Source organism: Tupaia chinensis, unplaced genomic scaffold (assembly GCF_000334495.1).
Source record: "Tupaia chinensis unplaced genomic scaffold, TupChi_1.0 Scaffold000682_1, whole genome shotgun sequence".
NCBI classification, from domain to species: domain Eukaryota; kingdom Metazoa; phylum Chordata; class Mammalia; order Scandentia; family Tupaiidae; genus Tupaia; species Tupaia belangeri.
In genome coordinates, this window is record NW_006160205.1 from 1,689,658 (window position 1) to 1,715,730 (window position 26,073).

Below are 26,073 nucleotides of genomic sequence, written 5' to 3' on the forward strand. Positions count from 1 at the left end.
TTTAGTATTTAAAGATGTTGCTCCGTTGTCTTGTGGGTCTTTTTCATTAGGATGGATTTCTTTTTCACTGTCATATATATGCAGTGCTATCATTCTTCATTGAATGCTGGGAAGTGCTCAACATGAGACTGAGGTAAATGTTATTTAAGACCAGAATTGGACCCTTGTCTTCTGTCAAGACATGAGTTGAGTCAGTCTAGTCTGTAGTTGTCTTTGTTCTTTGTTGTTGCCATCATTATCCCAATGTTTCTCCTTCCTCCCCCACCCCCAGCCTTTCCATCCCTTCTGCAGTGGACTGTTGTTATCCCGTGGTTATGTTGTAAGACCTGTGTTACCAGAGCATTTTTTTTCAGTGTTCCTGCTTCTCCCCCAGCTTCCAGCAGGCCCTGTACACCTGCAACAAAGACATTGTCTCCTTCCTCACTGTGCCTCCTCCTCAGTTGTAGATTGGACTTTTTACCGAGTGTAAGTCTTGAGATGAGAGCAGGGTTTTTTTCCTGGCTCTTCAATTTGTGTATTAGTCTTTGGTAGCCCTGTGTGTCTGTGTTCAAGGATAAGACTTTCTCAAGTCTCCTGCTACTCCCTTTTTCGCAGAGGAATTTGTCATTGTATCTTCAGAGCCTCTGCTTTTTTTTTTTCTTTTTAGTCATTGTAGGATCCTTGGATTGAGTGGGTTTTCTTGTTTCTCTTTTAGTGGCAGATGGCTTTTGCCTGGTGCCAGTGTGTGGAAGGTCTTTTTGTTCTCGTATAGCTGTCTGTCTGACTTTTTAGTTTTCCTGGTATAGCACTCCCTTCAGAACCTCTTGAAGAGCTGGTCTGGAGTTGGTAAATTCCTTCAAATTTTGTTTATCCAGGAATTTTTTTAATCTTTTTTTTTCCCATATGAAAGATAATCTTGCAGGTATAGTGTTCTTGGTTGAAATTGTTTTTCATTCAACACTTTGACTATATTTCCCCTTTCTTTCCTTGCCTGCATTGTTTCTGCTGAGAGATCCAATGTTAGCCTGATGGGGTGACCTTTGTAAGTAACTTGACGTTTTCCTCTTGCCAACTTTAGTTATCTTGTCTTTGTCTGTTGTTTTTGCCAGTCTGGCTATGATGTGCCTTGGAGAGGGTCTTCTTGGGTTGATTCTATTTTGGGTCCTGATATTGGGGCACTTGATGGTATCCAGTATTCCTCGTATATTATCCTCATTTTTCTTGGTTGTTTTCTCAATCTTCTTGATGCTTTTTTCTAGGTCAGATATTTTGTCTTCTACATTAGAGATTCGATCTTCTGCCTGGTCTAACCTACTTTTAATACTTTCAGGGGAGGTTTTGATTTCCTGTATCACATTCTTCAAACCTAGAAGTTCCATCTGGTTCTTCTTTAAGGTGTCTATTTTTTTCTTTCAAATCATGAAAGGACTTCCTCATCTCCTGGAGCTCCTTGTCTCTTTTCTCTTTCATCTCAGTTAGTTTGGTCACTACAAATATTCTGAATTCCTTATCTGATACGTCCGTTGTATTGACTGTCAGTGATGTAGGCTTGATGATTTTCCTTGGGGGAGAGGCCTTTTGTTGGTTTCTCATACTTCTTGAGCCTCTGCGATTGTTCCTAGTCATCAGGTGATCTATATGTTGCTTCCTAATTTATTTGAGGTATCTCTGAGTGTTAAAAAATTTGCAGGATTAGAAAATTGGTGATTTCTATTACAGTTGGCCTACCTGTTGCTCATCAGTACTGTGTACTGTTGTCACTGATCCTGGGTGACCCAAAGTACTCTCTGTTTCTAAGGAGTGGTGAACCTCCAACTGACCTAATAAGCAACACCTCAAGAGCAAAGAAAAGTGTGCCACGCGCTATTCAAAATATTGAAATTCAGAGTCCAAAGGCAAGTGGGGAAGGGGCAGAGGATGAGCGACTGGTCCCAGCTATGAGGACATGCAGCCGCAGGCAGCCTGGTGTCCAGAACTGCTTGCTGGCTTGAACTGGTTTCCAGGTGGGTTTGGGGTAGAGTGAAAGTTTGTCTTAAAGCCCCAAGAAACCAACTTGAAGTCTAGATATGAGTAGGGGTGGGGATGAGCCATGGTCCTGGCTGCAAGAGCCTGCAGCTGCAGGCAGCCTGGTATCCGGAACTGCTTGCTGGCTTGAACCACTTTCCCAAAATACAGGTTTTGAGGAAGGGTCTGGAATACTTTTGTTTCATGCTTTATTGATAGTTTTGTTGGGTATACAAATCTTTTTTAGAACTGTATAGCCTGAATCCATAAAATAAAATTGTTTCTTTTTACACATGTTAATAGGTTCCCCCCATCCCTGTCTTTTCAGAGTACTCACAATTTTTTTCCCACTAGTACTGTTATTCCATAAAGTATGAATTTCATGATGATGTGCTCTGTATAAGTCTGTTCTTTATTCTGCTTATGAGCGTTGATTGAATTCAAGTCCTTTTGATCTGGGACATGTATTTTAGCTTTAACTGTATCCTCACTATGTTTGTCTTTTTTTTTTTTTTTTTTAAGAGAGGTTTTTTTGCTAAAGGGCACATGTGCTTGCTGGAAGGATAGAGACAGAGAGACAGAAAGTGGGAAGTCACCCCTCCAGGGAGATGGCCATGCTGCAATCCCTTCTTCTTCATTCTGCTCTCGGGATCTTGGGCTTGCATGCACATGCGCCTGGCATAAGTTTTACGCCACCGAGTCCAGGACTCGAACCATGGTCGACTATGTGGGAGTCCAGCAACTTAACCATTATGCCACCTGTTGGTTCCTCCTTGCTGTGCTTTTTGTAGTTGTTTTCTATCTCTAAAATAGAATACTAGGCCATCTGGACCATTTTTCTAAATACTTTGATTGATTTTATAATGTATTTTTATTTTTAAAGTTTTCTGAGATCTTTGAGAAAATTGATTTAAATCATTAACAAATTCTCAAGAGTAACTTATTTTTCATCATAGCATTTTGTAATATGTTCACATAGTTCTGTCTGAGAATTATCCTAGTAAAAAATTATTAGCATTGTTTGAGAATTTGTATTAGCTGGATTTGATGTGTGGGAGGTTTTTTTAATTTATGTTTTGAATATTTTATGCATGACTTGGTGAAATTTTTTTCTTGTCCCCTTATTTTACCTACTGTCAAAGATTTAACAAGATAGATTATGTATGTGAGTGTGTATATATTTGTTCTATAATTGAGATTTCAAATTATATATGTGTATATACACTAAAGAGATACATTTAAACTTAGAACACCTGGCACATGATAGTGCTAATCATTATCCCTTCCTCTCCCTCTTCTTTTTTTAAAAAAAAAATTATTTCTTTTAATTTAATTAATTAATTTATTTCAATTTGCCCAGGGAAGGAGGGAGGGAGGGAGGGAGAGAGGGAGGGAGAGAGAGGAAGGGAGGGAGGGAGGAAGGGAGAGAGAGAGAGAGAGAGAGAGAGAGAGAGAGAGAGAGAGAGAGCGAGAAGCAAGTCGCCAGGTCCAGGAATTGAACCATGGTCAGAAATAAGTGAGACCAGCTCCCTTAACCACCACACCACCTGCTGGCCTCCTTTTCCTCTTCTTACCTATTACCACTACTAATAGGACTCTTGGGTCCTTCTCTGTTTCTTGCATTAACTCTTACTCTAGTTTTACTTTTTGTTTATTTTGGTCTCTTTCATATTAGAGACTTTCTCCAAATGTGGTTCCTCCTTATGGAAGTATGGAATCTCTGAATACGAACAGGACTTGCTGACCAGTGGGCTTACTTTTGATTATACTCATGGTCACCAGGCCTCCTGCTTTCAGTCCATGTCTTCAAGCACCTATTGAGATCCTTGGAAGTGAATCAGTCTTTTCCATGCTATAGTCTCTTCTGCCTGTCTCAATCAGGCACTCCCAGTCCACCAGCTTTTCATCTTCCAAATGTCTTTTAAATATCTCTCAACTGCTGATGCCTCTACTTCTGTTCTTTGCTCTTGTGAATTTGGACCTTATCTTCCTTTACTGTGATTTTACCCGGGTCTTAGAAAGGAGAGAAGATTAAACATAGGGGGCTATTCTGCTATCTTTCACTGGAATTAAAAATGTAACACACCTATTGAAATTCCATTCTACTGGGGCCAGCAGGTAGCATGCTGGTTAAGGTGCTGGACTCCCACATGGCCACCTGTAGTTTAAGTCCTGTACCTGGCAGTTTAGTTTCTCTCTTTCCTTCTCTCTTTCTGTTTTTTTTCTCTGGTGTTTTCACGTTTCTTGTAGCAATTTAAAAAAAAAAAAAAAGAAAAGAAAATTAAATAAATAACCCCTTAAGAAAAGAAATTCAGTTCTGCTAAGTGCTATTAAGACGAAGCCCACAGTACTATGTCAGCAGAACATTCTTATCATGTAATACTGAGCTTAGATATTTAATGACATGTATAGTGTGTCGACAAAAAAAAAAAACAAAAAACAAAAAACAAAAAACAAAACATTTGGAAGAGAGTTTAAATTACACCTGAAATACTATTTAGCTTATAATACAAAACATTATGCAGTTTATTGCTGAAGTCTATTTTACTTGAAAGAAAGAACAAAATTTCCTCAGGGAAATATTAACAATACATACATATTATATTTTAAATGTATAGAGAGAAACTTATCACCAATTTCTACATTCTGTGTATACAAAATTATTTATTTTTGTCCACTGAGATGGCTCTGCCTACAAATGTAATAGAAGAACAAATAATAAGTCTATCCAACTGCCAATGAAATGTTGAAATCACAAATAGATATACTGAAAGCGACATGTAAGGATGGAAACAAGTCCTTTTACTTATTTTTTTATTTTATCAATTTGACTTTATTCTAAATTTAATATATATAGTTTTGTAACAAGTTCTTTGGAAGTGACCTCGAGCAATTTCATTTCTCCTGTCTTAGTATTCCTTAGTATTGCTTTTGAAGGAATACTGGGAAAGGGTGTGTGTGCATTCTGTGTGTGTGTGTGCCCCCCCCCCCCCCACACACACACACACAAGAGTGACTGGGACAGGGAGTGGAGGTTCCGGGGAAGCATAATGTCAGTATTTTTCTTCATTGGTTGCCTCCAAGTGGAAAGGGTTTCACAGTTCTTCTGTGTCTCTGCAGTGATGTTCTTTCAGAGACAAGGTGCTCAGTGTGACTAAATGTACACAGGAAGCACTTCATTTTATTTTTTCTTCCCTGGTGTCCCTGCTGGGTTTGAAACCTTTCAAAGTACTGGACAATGGGAAAACCAGAAGCCAGATGAACAGGCTTTACTAGAATGCCCAATATAAATCAGGGCAACAGGGGTGGGAGCTATGACTCATATGGTTGGAGATGCCCTAGCATTTGACCAGGGTTGGCTCTTATGGGGGAGCTGAGACTATAGGGAGGCATTGGGTGGATACTTGTGGAAAAATGAAGGGTGTCATGGGCCAGGTGGGACAACAGTCAGGATAAAGATTCCCAACTATCTCGAACCTCTAATACAAAGAATATCAGTTAAGTGAGAGCTTTATAATACTGATTTGTGCTCCCAGAAGGCATTCATGTTTTTCTTATTCTGAGAAAAACAGTTAAAAAAGAGTTGAAATTAATTATTTGGGGGCCAGCAGGTGGTGTGGTGGTTAAGGGTCCTAGACTCTCACATGGCTGACAGTTCAAGTCCTGGACCTGGCAGTTTGCTTTCTTGATAACCCCCCTGCCCCTCTCTTTCATTCTGTCCCTCTCTGGTCAAATTAAAATAAAAAAAAAGAAAGAAAGGAAGAAAGAAATTTAAATAAAATAATTCATTAAAAAATACATTTATTCTTTTTTTTTATTCCCACTTCATCCCAGTTTAATAGTTGTTTAAATAGTTCAGCTTATCACAGTAGTAGTAACAGTAATAATATTTTAAAGCTTGGTTACTATTAATAATTAATAATATCACCTTTATTATTTACTGAGCATTTCCTCCATACAAGGCACCATTCTCATCATTTTACCTATATGACCATCAAACCTCTGCAGGTTTATTATTTTGCACACATGGAAACCAAGGCAAACAAGTGAAGCCACTCATTGAAAACTGCACAGAAGTAGTGTCAGTTTCTTCAAACAGAAGAAACTGATTTTCTATTTATTTTTTACTTCCATAATGCCTTCTAGTTATTTCTTGTGGCAATTCTCCAGCTCCACCCCTTTTGCACCAGCTCCTCTTCAAGTAGGTGTTGTAATCCATGTTGATATTAACTCAGGCAGACTAAATTTCCACAATGCCAGCCGTTGTGGACAAATCTTATAATTGATATTTTCCAATGCTCTGTAATGAGAGGCTTGAAAAGCCAGTGTACTGGGGCCAGCAGGTGGCGTGGTAGTTGAGTCATTAGACTCCCACATGCTCGACCACGGTTTGAGTCCTGGACCCAGTGGCTTGAAACTCAGCTGGGTGCATGTGTGTGCATGCTTGAACTCTTGAGAGGAAAATGGAGGAGAAGGGACTGAAGTGTGGCCATCTAACCTAAGGGGTGGTTTCTCACTTTCTCTCTCTTTCTTTGTCTCTAGCGAGTGTACTTGCTCTATGGCAAAAATCTCTCTTCAAAAAGAAAAAAATAAGTAAGTCTATCCAACTGCCAATGAAATGTTGAAATCACAAATAGATATACTGAAAGGATGGAAACAAGTCAGTGCACTGCACACAGATACGCACATGGAGAGAGACATTTCAGAAACAGAATGAATCCCGAAAGATTTCTTTTGCCCAATTGCTTCGAATATGATACCCCTTAATATAAAACATATTACCTTTTTTCAAAAGAATTATTTATTTAATTTTGTTATTTTTATTTTTTTTTATATTTGACCAGAGAGAGACAGAAAGAGAGAGAAAGAGGGAAAGTGAGAATGCATGCAGCCAGGTCCAAGACTCAAGCCATGGTCGGCCAAGTGGGAGTCCAGCGCCTCAACCACGACACCACCTGCCGGCCCCACATTTCACCTTTTTTCAGCCTTTGAAGTTCTAATTACTAAGTGACAGTGTGTTATTAGTCAGCTGAGACTGCCGTGACAACATACCACAGACTAGATAGCTTCAACAACAGAAATGTATTGTGTCGCAGAACTGGAGACTCCGAGTCCCAGGTCAAGGAGTTCTTGATCGCAAAGTCCTAAGAGTTCGGTCTCTGGTGAGGGCTGTCTTCCTGGACTGCAGACGGCTGTCTTCTTGCTGTGTCTTCACATGCCCTTTTGCTTGTGTGTGCACGTGCTCGGCCATCTCTTTCTCTGAGAAGGCTTTGTAAGGACACCAGTGCTATGGGATTGGGGCCTTTATGACCTCATTTATTTTGTTATCTCCTTACAGCCCTATCTCCAAATATAGTCATACTGGGAATCTCTCTCATTTTTTTTTTTAAAGAAAATACTTATTTAATTTTATCTGTAATAATTATTACTTTAAATTTGTGATAGGGCATGGGTACTCAATAGAGAGAGAGAGAGAAAAAAAAAAAAAGAGAGAGAGAGAGAAAGCAAGAGGCCAGATCCAGGACTCAAACCGCCATCAGCCATGTGGTTGTCCAGTGCCTTAGCCATCATGGCTCCTGGGAATTAGGGTTTACGATTTTTTGGGGGAACACAGTTTGTTCCATAATAATTTGGTGGAATATTTATGAAAAGTAGAAGATGAAGCCCACTAAAAAGTAAATTGCATCTCAGTGTAACATTTGAAAGTATGCATGATTAATTAACAACAGAATTTACATGGTAATTAAAGCTATTTCTAGTTCATATGTGTATGTATGTGTGTGCATTTTGTGTATATAAAATCACCAATGCCATGCATTCGAAATTCCAAGGTTTGTTTACTGATGACAATCTCTCTGAGCATTTATTTCCTGCTACTTATCATCCCAAGGTGTTAAATGTCTTCTAATTGACAGCGATTCTTGGCAGAGAGTGGTAAACAGATAGCAGATGTTCCGATAAAGAAAAACAATAGGAGAAAAGTCTTTAGAATAGGTAGTGTTCTATATAGGGGGAAGCAGAATATTAAGGTTTCCCAGAAGTGGTGAGCGTGGTTAAGATTGGAATGATGTTAAAAACTAAGATAAGAGATTGAAACATATTGGTAAGAACATATTGTTTAGTTTTGCCCTACATGTTCTGTCTATTAGAATAATAGTAGCACTTCTCATAAAGATAGGTAGGTAGGAAATTTTCCTTGAGTCAAATTTGGTTGTGGTTGTCCAGTGCCTTAGCCATTGTGGCTCCTGGGAATTAGGATTTACGATTTTGGGGGGAACACAGTTTGGTCCATCACAATTTGGTGGAATGTTTATGAAAAATAGAAGATGAAGCCCACTAGAAAGTAAATTGCATCTCAGTGTGTAAAATTGGGAAATATACTTTTTAGACCCAGGAGGAAGGCCCTGAAGGGAAAAGGAGAAGAGTGCTGAGATATTCTTAGACTGGATTTTGCTGCATAGCTTCTCAAGAGGGGAAAAAAAGTAGTAACATCGTTTAATATATCAGTCTTGGTTTTACAGTTACCTTTTGCCACATGGTCACAGATATGTACAAAGGCATTCGGCCCTATGCCACTTAAATCAATCTCTTTTGACTAGTCTATCCAAGTGACTACTACCTCTTCAACTTCTGACCTAAATCTGTTAATTTTTCAATTAATGATTTTAAGTGGTGGTCAAGCATCTCTCCGAAATCAGTGTTACTGACTTTATGAAATTATTCATCTTTTGTAATATTTGTATCCTACGACATCACTGAGAGATTGGCAGGTAGAATTTATAGAATGGTCCCTGGTGTTGAGTGGGGATTATTTTATGTAGCATAGATTTTTTTTTTTTTTATTCTTATGATTTCAGTACATACTCACATTGCAAGAACCACACTTTCCACACAGAGCATCTTCCACAAGAGTCATATATAGAAAATCAGGGAAAGGAAGACTATAAATAGACCTGTGCTTCTTCTGCTCCTCTTGGTGTTCCACACAGTCTTTTGACAGATTTCCCCCTCAGCATACACAGAAGCCATAGTTTCTCACATCTTAAGAACATTTGCTAACTGCTGTGTACCCTGTTAGTTATATTCTCATTTCTCTCCATCCCTTTATAACACAACTTCTCAAATGTTCACTATAATATTATTGACAATTTCTCACTTCCTGCTCTCTCTCAAACCCATTCCAATCATGTCCTTAATTTCCCTATGGCCACTTTTCTGGCTAAGGCCACCAGTGACCCTGTGACACCCAGGGGTCTTCATCTTCCTTTGATTTGTAGCTTTTAACATGATAACTCCCTCATCCTTGATAACATCTGTTTGCTGGGCTCCCAGAACACCATACATTCATTCTTGGTTTTGCTTTTAGACCACTCCTTCTCTTTTCCTAGCCTCTCTCTCTCTCTTTTTTGGAGGGAGAGGGGTTTACTCTAGAGCAGGTACACTCACTCGCTGGAGAGAGAAAGAGGGAAAATGAGAAATTACTACCCCACAGTGGGGGTGGTCATGAAATTCCTTCTCCATTCTCCTCTCGGGATTTTGGGCATGCACACACATGTACCTGGTGTGATTTTCAAGACACTGGGTCTGGGATTTGAAATGCGGTCTGCCATTTGGGAACCAGCACCTTAACCACCACACCACCTGCTGGCCCCTTCCCAGCCTCCTAATATTGAAGTTATCCTTTCCTGTACATTCTGGTGACAGCTTTTTTTCCTCTCTCCTTCAGGGATTTTACCTAGTCTCATGGCCTTAAATACCGTCCACATTGGCTAATGATAAGCCAATGTGCTTTGTAAAACCAGACTTCCTTCCTGAACTCTAAACTCTGGCGTCCAACTGCTTATCTGACTTAGCTCATCAACCTCTAAAACTTAACCAAGCTCCTAGCTTTTACTTTTTGTTTTGTTTTGTTTTTTGTTTGTTTTGTTTTTAAAGGATAACCCTACCCTTCCACTGGTTCAAATAAAAAAACTGGAGTCAGCATTGATTCCTCTCGCATCTTAAATTCAATCTGTTTTTTAAAAATAACTATTTAATTTTATTTATTATTATTGTTATTATTATTACTTAATTTGCTATAAGATATTTATGCTCTCCAGAAAGAGAGAGAAAGTGGGAAAGCAAGCTGCCAGATCCGGAATTTGAACTGTGATCAGCTGTGTGGGAATCCAGCACTTTAACCACCAAGCCACCTGCTGGTCCCCTTAAATTCAATCTATTAGCAAATCCTGTCACCTCTGTCTTCTAAGCATGTGCAGAGCCCAATCTCTTATTACTACCATCACAATTTCCACTTTTGTCTAAGCCACCATCTCTTCTCCCCGATGATGCGATAGGAGCTGGCGTCTGTTCCCATCTGTGCTCTTCTTCAATCTGTCCTCAACACTGTGGGTCCTTTTAGAGTACAAGTCACTTTATATCATTCTAAGTTCACGTTTTCCAGTGTTCCCTCATCCTACTTTGAGTAAAAGCCCAAGCCCCCACAGGGACCCACAAAGCTCCATTAATGGTCCAATCACCTGTCATTATCTTTTGTCACCCAGCTCCAGTCATAAGAGCTTTCATTTCTGAGGTGTTTTCAGGGCTTGTGTTTTCACCTGCTGTAACTTCTTAGTACTATTGAGATGTTGGGAAAGTCCTGACGTATTTTTCTATGTAAAGTGATTTTGCCAAAGACCTATAATGTTAGTTTCTTAGGCCCTCCCTCTTTTAAATTCTGTTTTTCCTGCTTTCTGTTTCTTTTATCAGCGAAATATGAAAGGTCTTGAAGGAAGATGCTATGTTTGTCCTGTGTTATGTTTCCATGTGCTTGACACAAAGTTAATTCTCAACAAATACTTATTGAATAAGTATGTCAACAACAAACAAAACAGAAGTAATTTGCTAGACATCGCTGCTGTGTCAAGAAGGTCACTATGTTTATTAAGCACTTATTTCATTTAAACTTCATGACTGTCATGTGAGGTAGATAGTATACTATTTGTATGTGGGGGGGAAAAAAACACACACAAAAAAAACAAAACCAAGAGACTCAGTCGAACTACGGAGTCTGGAAGCTGGCATTGCAGCTCACACCTTCTGAAATCAACTCCAGGGCTCTCTCCTTTTTGTTACCAGCAGGTAAGGATAAGCCCACTTGCACATAAGGAGAATTGCAGGATATTTCTGTGGGCTGTCTTTACTTGTTGAGATCAGAGCTGTCTCTCTCTTGCTCTGTCTTTAACACTTAGTAGAGACCTGGCCCAGAGTAGGGAGTTAGATGTTTGTCCCCACAACTGCATTGCCATGTTTGTCCGATGGGTGGCTTACCACAGGCTTAACCTTTACTGTGAGATCTCCTTCCTTGGTTAAAGCCAAGTTGGGTAGAAATAGGGGAAGAAAGGTGAGAATTAGAAGGGCACCACTACCGGGAATACTGGGCATGTCTGCCAAAGGCAATGACTAGCCACAGCCTCATTCTCTGCTTTGATTTCATGAAATCTTGTAATCAGCTTTCTGTGTCCTCTTCTGCTTCCATGGAGAGAAAGTCTGAGAATGCCATAGAGAAATCCACTCTCAAATAAAATAAATGCCTTCTAAGAAGATAACTGGAGTATGAAGATTCTCTTTGAGGGTGTTTTTTTCTAGGGCTGAACAGGAGGAGGAAGGGGAAAAAGGATTTGAACAAAAGAAAGAGGGTGTGAAGGAAATAATAGCATGAGGAAAGTCATCCTAATCTGATGCCTTGTGTCTATCAGCTTTCAAGTAGTTTCAACTGAAGAACTTTCATTGCGGATGTAGTTTTGTATTTTATCCCTTTCACAATGGAAAGGCCTTGCCTGCATTGAGACAAATGGATATTTTTTCTTGTGGTTTGAAACTTTTCTTAAAAGTGTATTTTATAAGAAAAAAATGATATGTATTTAAGCTATTTACACTTCAGATAAAGTTAATCCATCCTCTAGCAACTCTGAAGCAATCAATTGTTGTAAGGATTATCATAATGCGTTTAATGGTGTCCACATTATTCTGGAGAATGAGGAAGCAGGCATGTAACTTTTAATAGTCGTGCTAATATCAGCTCCCTGCTCCTGGACCCCACCTCTGTAATATTTAAGTCTTGATTTTTTAAAAGAGAATATGCAACTTAATTGCAATTTGAGAAGTGTGGAAAGGAATCAAATAACAATTTAAAATTTTTCCATTTAAAAAATACAGGAGGATTTTAGAAAGTGGAATTAAAATATTCATCTATCCTGGTGCAAAAAAAAATTTAAATCCATGCATAGTTTTTCATAATATGCATTTTTAATGAACTTTTGAAGACATGAGCTGTTCAAACAACTCTACTCAGTGATTTCTATGTGTGACTCACGCCGCATCCTTATCTTCTGCCATCAAGGCACCTTTTTCTTTTTCTTTTTCTTTTCTTTCTTTTTCTTTCTTTTTCCCAGAGGATGTATGTGCTTACCAGACAGGCAAGGAAAGGGGGGAAGGCTCCATGCAGCATTGTCATGTTGCAGTCCCCTCTCCATTTTGCCATCCTGTCTGGATTTTGGACATACATGTGCACACACATGCCTGGTGTGTTTTTCAAGCTACCACAGCCAGGATTTAAACTGCGTAGTTGGCTTGGGGGAGATCTGGCTCCCTTAACCACCAGGCCATGGGACCAGCCTAAGTTTTGAGCAGTTTTTTTTGTTTTGTTTTGTTTTTCTTAGGTAGGAAAGAGAATTTAATAGGAAAGAAAGATTTTAGAAAACTACACCCAAAAGACTTTGGGTAGGTTGCTATGTAGCAAGTACTGCATTTGGAACTGGTTTAGGTGTTACTTTTATTATGAAAGATGATAATGAATATTTAACAGTGGGAGGTCTGTCATACTATCTATGTTCTTTGTTTGGATTCCAGGGCTTTATCCTGGGCTCGCTTGCTTATTTCTCACAGGTGGAACATTTGAGGAATTTGATGAGGCATCATGGCTCACACTGGGCATGAGCAGTTAGGTCATTAAATTCCTCAAATTCTTGAGCAGTTTTAAGTATCTGCTTCTGAGTACCTATCCTGAGTGCCAGGACAACACAAAGAAACAGGGCACATTCTTATTAAAAGATCACAGTTTCAGTCTCACTAGAACACAGTTTCCTAGAAAGCCACTCTGTATAGAGCCCTGTTGTAAAGGAGGAGAAGATGTCTTCAATGAACAACAGCCATGTCCTGAGACTCTGGTATGAGAAGATGCTACTTTGACTTTACTTGCTAAAATACAGGCTACAGCAAGGTGGGGGGGAGGGGTTTTTCCTCTATCCCATGAGAGCATAGACACTGCTTTGGGTGTGAATATAACCTCTTTGCAAATTTCTAGTCCTGTGGCCTTGGACAGATTAGTTCATTTTTGTACATGCCATTCAATATAAGGGAGGGGGGAAAAGCAGTACCTACTTCATAGCATTTTTAAAGTAGTATTTCTTTTTTTGTTTTAAAAACATTTTAATTATTACAATCTGTGTAGTCTTGCAAAGTTAACTTCAGCAGATTTTTTCATTTTTAAAACTGATATTTAATTACTGTACATCTTTACAGTGTACAACATGGTTTCCTCAGCATGAGTACTGTGCGTATTAGTCAAGTCAAAGACACGATCATCAGTAGATAACTTTTCATTATTGTGTCTGTTCAATGTTTTGTTTTTTCTCTTGACCCCCTTCCTCTTAACCCTTATTACCTATTCCCTAATACTCACCCCCTCCCTACTCCCTAATACTCACCCTCTGCTATACTGTCTGTAGTACCTATAGTTGTCCTCCCTGCTTTTATAACTTCCAGTCTTTCAGTTTCTGCTATAGTGCAGACATTTGGTATATATTAAGTGGGGACAAACAATGCCTGCCTTTAATGGTTCGACTTGTTTCTCTTAGCATTAAAGCTTATCTATTCGTCCACTTTGTATGGAAGGTCATGGCCTCATTGTTATTCATGTCTGAGTAGTAGTCTGTAGTGTATATGTGCTATAGTTTTTTTTTTTTTTTTTGGAGAGATTTTTACTGTAGGGCGCGTGCGCTCGCCAGACAGACAGAGACATAGAGACAGAAAGCGAGAAATCACCCCCCAGGGGGGATGGTCACGCCGCAATCCCTTCTCCTCCATTCTCCTCTCGGGATCTTGGGCACGCACGCACACGCGCCTGGTGTGGGTTTTAAGCCACCGGGTCCAGGACACGAACCGTGGTCGACTACGTGGGAATCCAGCGACATAGCCATTACGCTAACTGCTGGTTCCCTATGTGCTATAGTTTTTCAATCCACTCATCTGCTCTTGGATATCTTGGATGATTTCATGTCTTAGCAGTTGTGAAAAAGGCCACAATAAACAGATATGCAAGTGTTTTTCTGACTGTTTTCCTACCCTTTAGGTAGATACCTAACGGTGGAATTACTGGGTTGTATGGCAGTTCTATTTGTAGGTATCTGAGAAACCTCCATGCTGTTCTCCTCACTGGCTGTACTAATTTATATTCCCACCAGCAGTATAGGAGAGTCCCCTTTTCTCCACAGCCTCACCAGCACTTATCATTCTTTCTTTTTTCTTTTTCTTTTTTCAATCTTAGCCATTCTGAGCTGGGTTACATGCAATGTTGATTTGCATTCTCCTTATGATAAGAGATGTTGAACATTTTTTTTCCATATGCTTTTTGGCCAGTTGTATATGTCTTCTTTGAAGAGTTGTCTGCTCAGTTAATTTGTCCATCTTTTAACTGGACTTATTATTTATTTTTTGCAACTAAGCCACTTGAATTCCCTGTATATTTTGGTTATCGGTCTCTTATTTGAGGCAGAGTTGCAAATACATTCTCGCATTCTGAGAGTCATCTCTTTATTCTTATTGTTTCTCTTTCTGTGCAGGAGCTTTTTATCCTGATGTAGTCCCACTTTTCTGGTTTGGGGATTATTGGCTGTGCAATAAGATTTCCTAGTTAAGAAGTCTTTGCCTACTCAGATGTCTTCAAGAGTTACATTTGTGTTCTCCACTATTAGTTTTATATTTAAGGTTTTGTGTTTAGATCTTTGATCCATTTGGAGTTGATTTTTGTTAATGGTGAGATATAAGGTTCCAGTTTATTTTTCTACAGGTGGATGTCCAGTTTTTCTAGTATCATTTGCTGAAGAGATTTTTTTAATCTCACTGGATTGTCTTGTACCCTTTGTCAAAAATTAGTCATCTGTTCTGTTCTGGATTCTCTATTCATTACCATTGGTCTACCAGCCTATTTTTGTGCCAGTACCATGCTGTTTTGATTATCAGAGCTTTGCAATGTCTTCTGAGTCCTACTTTATTCTTTTTGTACGTATTGCATTGGCAGTTTGGGGCCTTTCATGACTCCAGCCTCAGCAGTTTCATAAAATTACACAGGAAAATGTTTATAGAAACTAGAACAGTATCTGCAGCTTACTATATTTCACCAAATCTAAGATGTCCTCAGTTGTGAGCTATACTATTATATGTACTCCTAAGAAGGAATGCAGTGCAAGTATATATTGTAAGATGCTATTAGTTGTACCACTTTCTGATATGTTAAATGATGAAATTTTATGTATCTTAAAAGTAATGAAATAAAGTAATTAATTCCATGTAAATAATACAATCCTGTACCAGGCAAGCTAATCTTTCAGGGCATTTTTGGCCAGTCCTAAATCTGAATAGAAAAGAAGTCTATTTGCATTGTGAATGATTATTTAAATAGTAAGAAAGTCTAAGAAAATGATAACACTACTGAATGTCCTAATCACTTCTTCACTATTCCAAGAAGTAAGTAAAGCATATTTCTTTCATTTTCTTCATGGGGTTTAGAGCCGCCTTCATTCTTGACTCATCAGGGTTATTTAATAATCTAATAAGGGCCGATGGTTGCTTACAGACTGAGTGTGTCTTCCCCAAGTACATATGTTGAAATCCTAACTCCCAAGATGACTTATTTGGAGATGGGCCTGTGAAGAGTTGATAGTGGTTAAATGATGTTCTGTGGTGAGGTCCCAGGATGACAGAGCTGTGCTCTTATGAAAAGAGTAGTAAATACTGGCTCTATCTCTGTTCTCCATGTGAGGTCATAACAAGAGGGTATGTATGGAAGTCAGAAAGAGAGTTCTCACCATAAATCCAATTGACTGATATCTTGATTTGGGGTCATTGAGTTTCCAAAACCATGAGAAATAAATGTCTTATTTAAACCATGCAGTCTGGTATTTTGCCATGGCAGCTCAAGCAACCTGAGATGATGACCAACAGTTAGGGTAGTCACCGAGAGAGAACTGTAGATGAATATGTCTTGACCATTCCACATGGCCTGTCATTAGCTGTAAGGAAATGTTCATTCTGACATGGTTTCTGTGCAATTGTAAAGACCGAATTTCTCCACCCACTTTTGCTAGTTCTCCCTTTCCTGCTTGCTTAGTGTTAAAGTCCCATGCTAATTTACTGACATTAGAATTACTGTTTATTTATTTATTTTTACAATTATATACAACTACCTGTGGGAAATCAACACTCTTGTTTTGAACCTTTAATTAGGTTTATAATGTTAATGACTTTTCAATATTCATGCTTTCTTCTGCTGGTAGGATTGAAATTTTTTTCTCTTGCTGGTAGTTTGAGTCTCTGGACACTGGTTTTGCCTCTCTCTGTTTTTATAAGCGAAACTTTGACTCAGTATTTGTTCTCACAAGTGATTGAATTTTTGCTTCTACCAATACTTAAGATTGTATTAATGACAGGAATAGTCCAAGGAAAAATTCAGGATCAAATAGTTTATTTTTTAGAAAGTCTGTCCCTATGGATAAAATGTCTGAATTATGGAATACTTTTAAACTAGTTTTATTCTGAATTGCATGCACCGGTAGAAACCAAGCATAGCATTAACCAGTGAGACTCCTTGGGGAAACCTATTTTAATGAGTGGATAAGATTGCTTACAATTCACATAACAATTTATATGTAAATGGATGTATCTGGAAATCATAAGTATGCTTGAGAGTACTTGACAAGGTTGTCTTTCATTAATACTTTCTATACATTACCTTTACGTCTTGTTTACATTATTATTTTTTATCAGAGCAAAGGTAAGTCTCTCCAGTCTATTATAGCCAGAGGTGGTATATTAGTTAACTATCACTGTGTATCAAGTCACCCTAAATCTTAGAAGCTTAAATAATCAATACATATTATCTCACACAGTTTCTGAGCATTAAGAATCTGGTAGTGCCTTAGATGGTGGTTCTGGCTCAGGATCTCTCATGAGATTGCAGTTAAACTGTTGGCTGGGGCTATGGACTGCACTTTCAAACTTATTCCTATGACTGATGGCAAGAGAATTGAGTTCCTTAATATATGGGCTTCTCCATTAACTCTCCACAACATGGTTTTCCTCAGGGGGGAAAACATGATGAGTGAGCAAGGAAGCCTGCTTCTATGTTTTGTAACTTAATTATATAAAGTAGCAAACCCCAACTTCTGTTGTGGCATGCTCTTGTCACACAGATAAGCTCTGGTCCAGTGTAGGAAGGGCCAGTATAAAGGATCTGCTTTCAGGGTTACTTATATGCAACCCTGGCAAGAGGCTTAAATTTCTTGCCACTTGGGTGTGCTTGTACGAGTACTCATGCCATATTTCCCCAGAGTGAGTGATAATGAGGGGCATGAGATGAAAACTACTTTCTTGGACATGACATACCATCACTTTTGTTGTATGCATGTAGCATGATCATAAAGACCAACCCTGGTACCATGTGGGCAGAGACTGTACAAGGGTGTGGATACCAGGAGAAGGAGATGATTGGGGAACATCCCAGTGGGTGGTTCCTACAGTTGACACATTACCAAAGCCAGGCCAGTCTACTACTCCCATCTAGAATTGATACTAAGTAGAATGACAGACTCAAAGAGTGGAATTATTCACTCAGGCCGAATCATGAGAATGGTTCCATTAAGCTGAGTTCCCTCTTGGTTTTGAAGATGCTTGATAACCTCCTAATAAATTGTCTTTGCATTAAACTTGCTATCAGTTTCTGTTATTATATCGGAAGACTCCTAAATGATAAAAATGGATCCCAATTCAAATTATATTTTTTAAGAGGATTTTTACTATTGAGCATGTGTATTCACCAGAGAGACAGGGATGCAGAAAGTGAGAAATCACTCTTCCAGGGGAGATGGCCATCCTGCAATCCTTTCTCTCGCATTCTCCTCTTGGGATTTTGATCATGCATGCATGCACTTGTGCCTGGCATGACTTTCAAGCCACCAGGTCTGGGACTTGAACCATGGTCAACCATGTAGGAGTCCAGCAAGTAACTGCTACGCCATTTACTGCCCCCCAAATTTGCAAATTACGTTTAAGAACATGTGTAATATTGAAACTACTCTCTCTCTGTCATAGGACTATGGATATCGTGTTTCTCATTGTTAGTGATGGGAGACACAAATATAAAGACTAGTGGGGGAGAGTAGCAAGTAACTGTGGTGCTAGGGTGGAAGTGGAGACACCTCTGAATTTATGCTGCACCTACACACACACACACACACACACACACACACACACCTTCCTTGATCCATAAACTTCCTTGATTTGTAAGCAAGTCACTCCTTGGCGCAGTGAGTTAGCCTCACTCATGAAATACTGGTTCCTAAATGTGATGCCCCATTAGGAGGACTCAAGGCTCCTTGAAGAAATTATGGGGATGGGAGAATACAAAGCAAGCCCAGATCATTTTTTGGGTCAGAAAGTTAGTAAGTTCTCAAAGAATGATGGGGATTTGTCAAAATGACACAGCTGCCAGTTCAAAGGATCTCCCCCTGCCCAGATTTGACGGAACATTAAAGAGTAGCAGTCTCACAGCTATCAGATTAATGATTGAGTCAGGTGGAAATGATCAATGGATACTAAAACTCATAGGTAAAAGTTTGATGAAGAGGTTTGAGTCCTGGACCCAGCGACTTAAAACTCAGGTCGGGTGCATGTGTGTGCGTGCCCAGGATTCTGAGAGGAGAACGGAGGAGTAGGGATTGCAGTGTGGCCACTCCTCCTGGGAAGGGGTGATTTCTTGCTTTCTGTCTCTCTGTCTCCAGTGAGTGCAGGCGCCCTATAGTAAAAATCACTCTTTAAAAAAGGGGGGAAAAAAAGCTGATTTGATCACATTGCCCTTATCTGGGTAATCCAGGATATACTTTTTTTTTTTTGAGAGGTTTTTTTAATTTTCATTATAGGGTGCATGCGCTTGCCAGACAGACAGAGAGAGACATAGAGACAGAAAGCGAGAAATCACCCGCCGGGGGGATGGTCACGCCACAATCCCTTCTCCTCCATTCTCCTCTCGGGATCTTAGGCACATGCGCCCAGCATAAGTTTTAAGCCACCATGTCCGGGACGTGAACTGCGGTCGACTATGTGGGAGTCCAGCGACATAGCCATTATGCTAACTGCTGGTTCTTCAGGATATACTTTCTTTGTTAAAATCACCTGGAGCCAGCCAGCAGGTGGCATGATGATTAAGGTGCTGGACTTTCACATGGCTGGCTGTGGTTCAAGTCCTGGATCTGACAGCCTGAAAATCATGCCATGTGCATCCAAAATCCCAGGAGAATCGAGAAAAAAGGATTGTGGCATGGCCATCTTCCTGGGGAAGTGGTTTCTCACTTTCCCTTTCACTGTCCTCTGGTGAGTGAACATGCTCTATGACAAAAACTTAAAAAGAAAAAAAAATCAATGGATTAGTAGTCATTTTCTTAAAAAATTAAAAATAAAAAAATTAGGATATATTAATCCATTATCGTGTTAGTAAACAGAAATAGCAGAGACTGGGAGATTTACAAAGAATGGGGATTACTTGACTCACGATTCTAGTGGTTGGGAAATCTAAGCGCACAGGCCCAGTATCTGGCCTGTCTCTGCTGCACCACAAGGTGGCCAAGAGAAGCACGCAGGTCAGGATCTTTGTGCAGACAGAGGGAAGGAGAAAAGAGACTTTTCTCACTTTGTTGCTTTGTCCCTGCCACACTCCTAGCCAATGGTGCTGCATGACCCCACCAAAGGTGGGCCTTCTGTTCACGGACGCACACCAATCTTATCTGGCAAGGTGCCCACCCATGTTGAAGGGAGATTTTCCTCTTAAGGGCCAGCAGGTGGCTTAGTGGTTAAGGCTCTGGACTCCAGTGTAGCCAACCATGGTTCAAGTCCTGGACCCAGTGGTTTAAAACTGTCACCGGGCACATGTGCGTAGGTGCTCAAAATCCCAAGAGGAGAATGGAGGAGAAAGGATCGTGGCATGGTCATACCCCCAAGGGGTGATTTCTCACTGTCTCTCTCTGTCTCCAGTGAGTGCATACACCCTTTAGTAAAAATCACTTAAAGAAAAAAAAATCTCACCACCTCCCAATGCTATTACATTAGGGACCAAATTGCAGCACATAAAGCTTTGGGGGACAAACTATTATGTAAGCTATAGCACAGGGTCATGATTCTCTTACCCCAGCCTCCCAAATAGCTGGAACGATGGGCATGTGCCACTGTGTTCAACTTTTAGGGTGAGCTGGGACTCGAACCTGGCCTCCCATGTGTCCTTACACTGCCAAGTAGCAGCATCTACCAGTATGTCACTGCAGCTGGTAGTAATTATAATCACATCTGCAAAATCTCTTTTGCCATGTAATTAATGCAGCATAACCACGGGTAGGACCCCAGGGACTTAGAATCCTGGAGGCCAAATTTCTGCCTTCACGGGTTCATAGGAATCTTCTGCATGATTCTTGCCACCTTTATGTAAAATTGAAATCACATCAAGATAGAAGGTAAGAGATACTCATAAGCGTACTATCATAAGCAGAGCACAGGAAGTTGGAAAATGTCAATCACAGTATCACTCCTGTTCTTGGTTTCATTCCCCCCTAACAGCGCTGGTTCTGTGTTTCTCTTGTATTACTACCAGGCCACCACCAAATCAAGCAAGGGACCTGTGAGGTGGTCGCTGTGCACAGATGCTGCAATAAGAACCGCATAGAAGAGCGGGCACAGACGGTCAAGTGTTCTTGCTTCCCGGGACAGGTCGCTGGCACCACTCGAGCTCAGCCTTCTTGTGTTGAAGGTAAGATCTCTCTGGCCATTTTCTTCAGTATTTCAATAGGGCTTAAGCTGCTAAGAATCTCCCTACTTTGTTGTCTTTGCAACCCAAAGAAATCTGCATTGCTTCAAAATTGGTGTCAATCAAAAGGGAACGTATATCCAACTCCCCACGTTTCTTGGTGCAAAAGGTATGTCTTTCACAGCATCTCTCAATAGGTACCAATGGGGAGTCACATGACAGGACAGCTGAGATGTGCTTCGAGTCCTTTTTATGCACCTGTCTCCTTATCCCACCCATCAAAACGGTTATTTCCCTAGATCCCCTTTTCTCCCCTCTCTTCATGGTCTCTACTTAAAATGAGCAGTGTGGGGTTCTCACCTCATGCTTAAGTCTCTTTATTTCCAGTTTATCATTTTAAAAAACATTTGTCAAACATCTTCTTGGGCGTAATGTCTGCAAGACTAGTTTGGGATCATGTATCATTCATTTGTAGTCTCCTAAGCCCCTAGCAGAGAACTGTGCCAAAGATTAAAATATACACGTGAGTGAATGTTGGTAGTTGTAGGAGGAGGGCTGGGATTGGTTTCATTTGATGTTCAGGGTGTCTTCTAGCAGTCATCTTGTTAGAAACAAGTACCGGAGGGACCAGCAGTTAGCGTAATGGCTATGTCACTGGATTCCCATGTAGTCGACCGCGGTTCATGTCCTGGACCCAGTGGCTTAAAAAACTCACGCCGGGCGCGTGTGCATGTGTGCCCAAGATCCCGAGAGGAGAACGAAGGAGAAGGGATTGCAGTGTGGCCATCCCCTATGGGGGGTGATTTCTCACTTTCTGTCTCTCTGTCTGTCTCTGTCTGTCTGGTGAGCACATGCGCCCTATAGCAAAAACCTCTCCAAAAAAAAAAAAAAAAAAAAAGAAAAGAAAAGAAAAGAAAAAGAAACAAGTACCAGACTCCAGGGAGTAAACCCATGGGGTTGTCTCGGCAACATTGCCTTGTGCGGGCATGAAACTTCCCTGCTAGTGAACATTTCCATTCTCTAATGCACAACCAAAGGTGAGTGGTGAAAATACACATTTGGTCTATTCATAACTTCCATGAGTGTGAGAGACGGGCATCCCTAATAGGATCTTCATGCAAGGATCCACGCCCAGCTTCATCCTGCCCTGGATCATTGGCACACATGCACCCATTGTGTTCATGGAGGTCTTTGAACATCAACCCAGAACTTTCCTACAAGCCAACTTTGTGAAGTGTTGTTTCTAACTCTGTACCCAAAACACATGTTTTTAACTCTGTATTTTACTGCACAATCAACAGTAATAGCAGACTTACCAGTATCCCACGTCTCCTATGAAATACATAGACATACACAAAATTGATGGGCTGTCTGCTGTCGGTGGTTTGCAGCTGCACCATTTCAGCTATCTCCAAAGTACAAAAGGGAAAGTGGAAAATTTCTCATCTACAATTCCTTAATAGAAACCCTGGGGCCAAGCAAATGTGTCAATGAATTCAGATTTTAGAAGGTTAACATTTACACATATTGCATCTATTATATTACCTAACAAACCTAATATGTCCTCTATTTGCACTCTATAATCATAGATATTAATATTTCTACAGTGAAATATATGAATATTCATCCAGAGTAAGATGAGGCAAGATTAAAAAAAAAAACAAAAAAACAGAAAACAACCTGTTAATTCAAGTCACGTTTTGCTGTCATTTTTATGGTAAACTTTTCTATTTTCAGAGCTTTTTGGATTTGGGGATCATTGATAAACGACTGGACCTATACAACATCATGAGTAGCTTTAACATTAGAAATTTGCTAAGTTCCTTTGTGGTCTAAAGAAGTGTTTAGCTGTCCAAGCCAGATTTCTTAGTAGACCAAATCTTTTGTTGTTGAAGTGTTCTGAGATACCTTGATGTTTGAAAGAATTATTTGTTAAAATGCTTTTCAGTTTTGTCCCCTGAGATCTACTTTTTAACTTCCCATACCCTGTAGTTACCAATTCTGCATGTATTAGTCTTAGTCCTTTAGAAATAGGTTAAGCTGAAGCAGCTTGAGGGAGGAACTCTCCAACAGGGCTTGTTTTCCAAAGAAAAGTGTTTAGAGAAACATAATCATAAGCCAACTTGAGTATGTTGAAAGCCATGGGAAAAGTAACTCAATAAGGCTTATGAATGGAAGTGTGCCCAAATTATACTCTGCTTAAAGAGGTGGTAACAAATACAGATGAGTTAAAGAAGAAGTGTGAAAGTGTCTTCCTTGGGAAGAGGGGAGATTTTATAGATAAAAAGTTTGACCTAGAATGTATACACACTCTAAATAGTCTTGCCTCATAGCAGACTCATGGGTGTTTGGCCCAGAGAGAAAGACAGCTGATAGTCTGGCTGCCCTGAGCCTTCATGGGCCTTACCAAGGTGCACGCAGGTGGCAGGTAGCAGGGCGAGGACAGAGGAGGATGGGGACGGGCTTGCCCTGTATCCTTGTGTTACGTTTTATAATACACGTGTTCTCTTGGGGTTTTCAGGTTCAAGCAGTCTTGGCATTTCTAAAACACCTTACGCTCTAAATATAGTCTGTTAATTCAGGTCTAAAAAAAAAAGAAAGAAATTTGCTAAGTTCCAGGGCTGACAGGTTGTGTGGTGGTTAAGGCAGTGGACTCCCATATGGTTGACCATGGTTTCAGTCTCGGACCTGGCGGCTTGTTTGCTTACTCCCCCACCTCGGTCAAATGAAAATAATAATAACAGTGATGAATAAAATTAAGTAGTTCTTTAAAAAAGAAATTTGCCAAGTTCCTATGGGTAGAGGGACAGCTGAAACAGCATAGTGTAGTCATCCTCTCCACTAACTAAATCCAAATCCTACCAGTCTGTCCCCTCGCTCGCTCCCACATCTGCCCCACTTTTTCCATCCGCACTGCTACATCTATAGCTAGGGGCCAACATCGCATCTTGCCCAGCTCACTGCTCCTAGACGTCCATTTTCCAGTCTGTAGCACCAGTGATTTTTTTTATAAAACCGGAACTGTCTATGTTGCTTTCATTCTGAAAACCACACTTGAGTCTCTTCCCGCTCTCTTTAAGATAAACTCTGCATTCTTTACCATGGCTGACAAAGCTCTGCACCATTTAGCTCCATCAGTTCTTTTCAACTTTTTAAATGTGCTCTTTCCATTCCCTTTCATCTCAGCATTGTCCATATCTGTATTCACTGTCTGAATCATCTCGTGTCTCCCATGACACTCTTAATTCTCCCATTAACGAAATAGTTGGCCTACGTGATTCCTACTTTGTCTTCACATCTTGTTCTTGGACTTCCAGTTCATGTCATTCTCCCCATGTTGTTGTACAAACTTCCAGAACATATACCTTCCTGGTAGCGTGAAAGCAGCTTGATGATGAGGGAGTCCCTTATTTTCATCTCTTTCATTGGCTGGACCATGAACTGGCTCATGGCTGTGTATCACAGAATGTTCTCAGAGGTGGTAACTGTGTCCATTAGGCTCCATCGGCTTTAACCGTCTTCTTCTAAGGGACGCATGAATCATAACGTCATAAACTATAGTTGTACTTCGTGTAGCCTAGAGTCTTTGTATATTAAAATGTCTGAAATATTAATAATGTTTTATAGTACTCAGAGCGCTTCTATCAGCACCTAAAAAGTACTATTTGGCAGCCAGCCTGGGAAGTTATCCTCTGGGAGCTGCTTCCTGGCAGCCTCTTCCCTTTTGTCCCAGTGCCAGCGCTCGCGGGCCACTCTTTTCCTTCGCAGCGCCCCATGCGCTCCTGTGCTCCACAGAACAGTAAGCGCTGCAGGTGGATCCTGCCCCTGCACCTGCTCAGTACCATCGCCTTTGACATCATCACACTGGCTGGCCGTGGCTGGCTGCAGTCACGTGACCACATCCAGACGTCCTCGCTGTGGTGGAGTTGCTTCCACGAAGGCAGTGGCAGTGGGTCCTGTGAGGATGGCTGTCAGAGCCTCCTGGAGTACATATGGGGAAGAGCAGCTGCTGCTGTGCTCTTCTGTGGCTTTGTCATCCTGGTCATCTACCCTGTGAAATACGCTGAGACCTTCGACCTTCATGCCAACTCTGCTGTCACTTACATCTATAACTGGGCCTATGGCTTTGGGTGGGCAGCCACGATCATCCTGATTGGCTGTGCCCTTTTCTTCTGCTGCCTCCCTAACTGTGAGGATGACCTCTTGGGTAATGCCAAGCCCAGGTACTTCTACACATCTGCCTAAGGTGGGCAGTGAGCCAGGAGAGTCACTGCTGTCGAGATGGGTTCCAGAGGAAGAAACGGTGTTCAGACTACTTAAAACCTAGTTTTTTGGGCAGTGTTCATGTTACTAAGCTAGTTTAAAGTGGTTTGTAGGGCTAGGGTATGGGAAAATGCTACATGAATAAATCTGTACCATTTTGAGCCTGTATTTTCAGGACCAGACATAGACACAATTTCTGATACTTTGCAACTTAAGCAGAAACCTGCATGTAGCAGAGAAGCCTTAGTATGCTGATTTAAAATGTCTGGCATAAAACATACAACAGGAGAATTCAAGGACGTGAGTTTCTCTGAGTGGCATACATATGATATATCAGATAAGTTTTTTTCTTTTTTAACCATTTGAACTTACATATAATGAAAACTCACTCATTTTTATATCAAATCACTATTTTGTAAGTTGCAGAAAAGCAACTGCAGTTTTCATGATGAATTTTATCCAACAAACCAGGTATTCATATCTGAAAGAAAAGGTACTATTTGGGTAGTTATTACTATTATCATCTTTATCTTGGTAAGACACATACAAGTACCTTGCCCTAAACTAGCCTAGGATTTTATATATATACAAAATCCTCTTGGCCACTACCCTCAGAGTAACTACATTGAACTGTTTGGTCACTATATATATATATATATATATAGATATCTATATATATATATATATATATTTTTTTTTTTTTTTGGGGGGGTGTCGGTATA

General features: G+C 40.3%; 1 protein-coding gene and 1 pseudogene across 3 annotated transcripts in view; both read left to right on the forward strand.

The window, feature by feature from the left end:
* TAFA4 (TAFA chemokine like family member 4) overlaps nucleotides 1-26,073 on the forward strand; it is a 191,713-nt gene that overhangs the window by 136,400 nt on the left and 29,240 nt on the right. For all 3 annotated transcript variants that reach the window (XM_006160357.3, XM_006160358.3, XM_027776555.1), the window contains exon 4: nucleotides 20,936-21,091. In XM_006160357.3, coding sequence (XP_006160419.1) covers nucleotides 20,936-21,091 — 156 coding nt within the window. The remainder of the gene's footprint in view (nucleotides 1-20,935; nucleotides 21,092-26,073) is intronic.
* LOC114010006 (p53 apoptosis effector related to PMP-22 pseudogene) lies at nucleotides 24,863-25,333 on the forward strand (annotated as a pseudogene).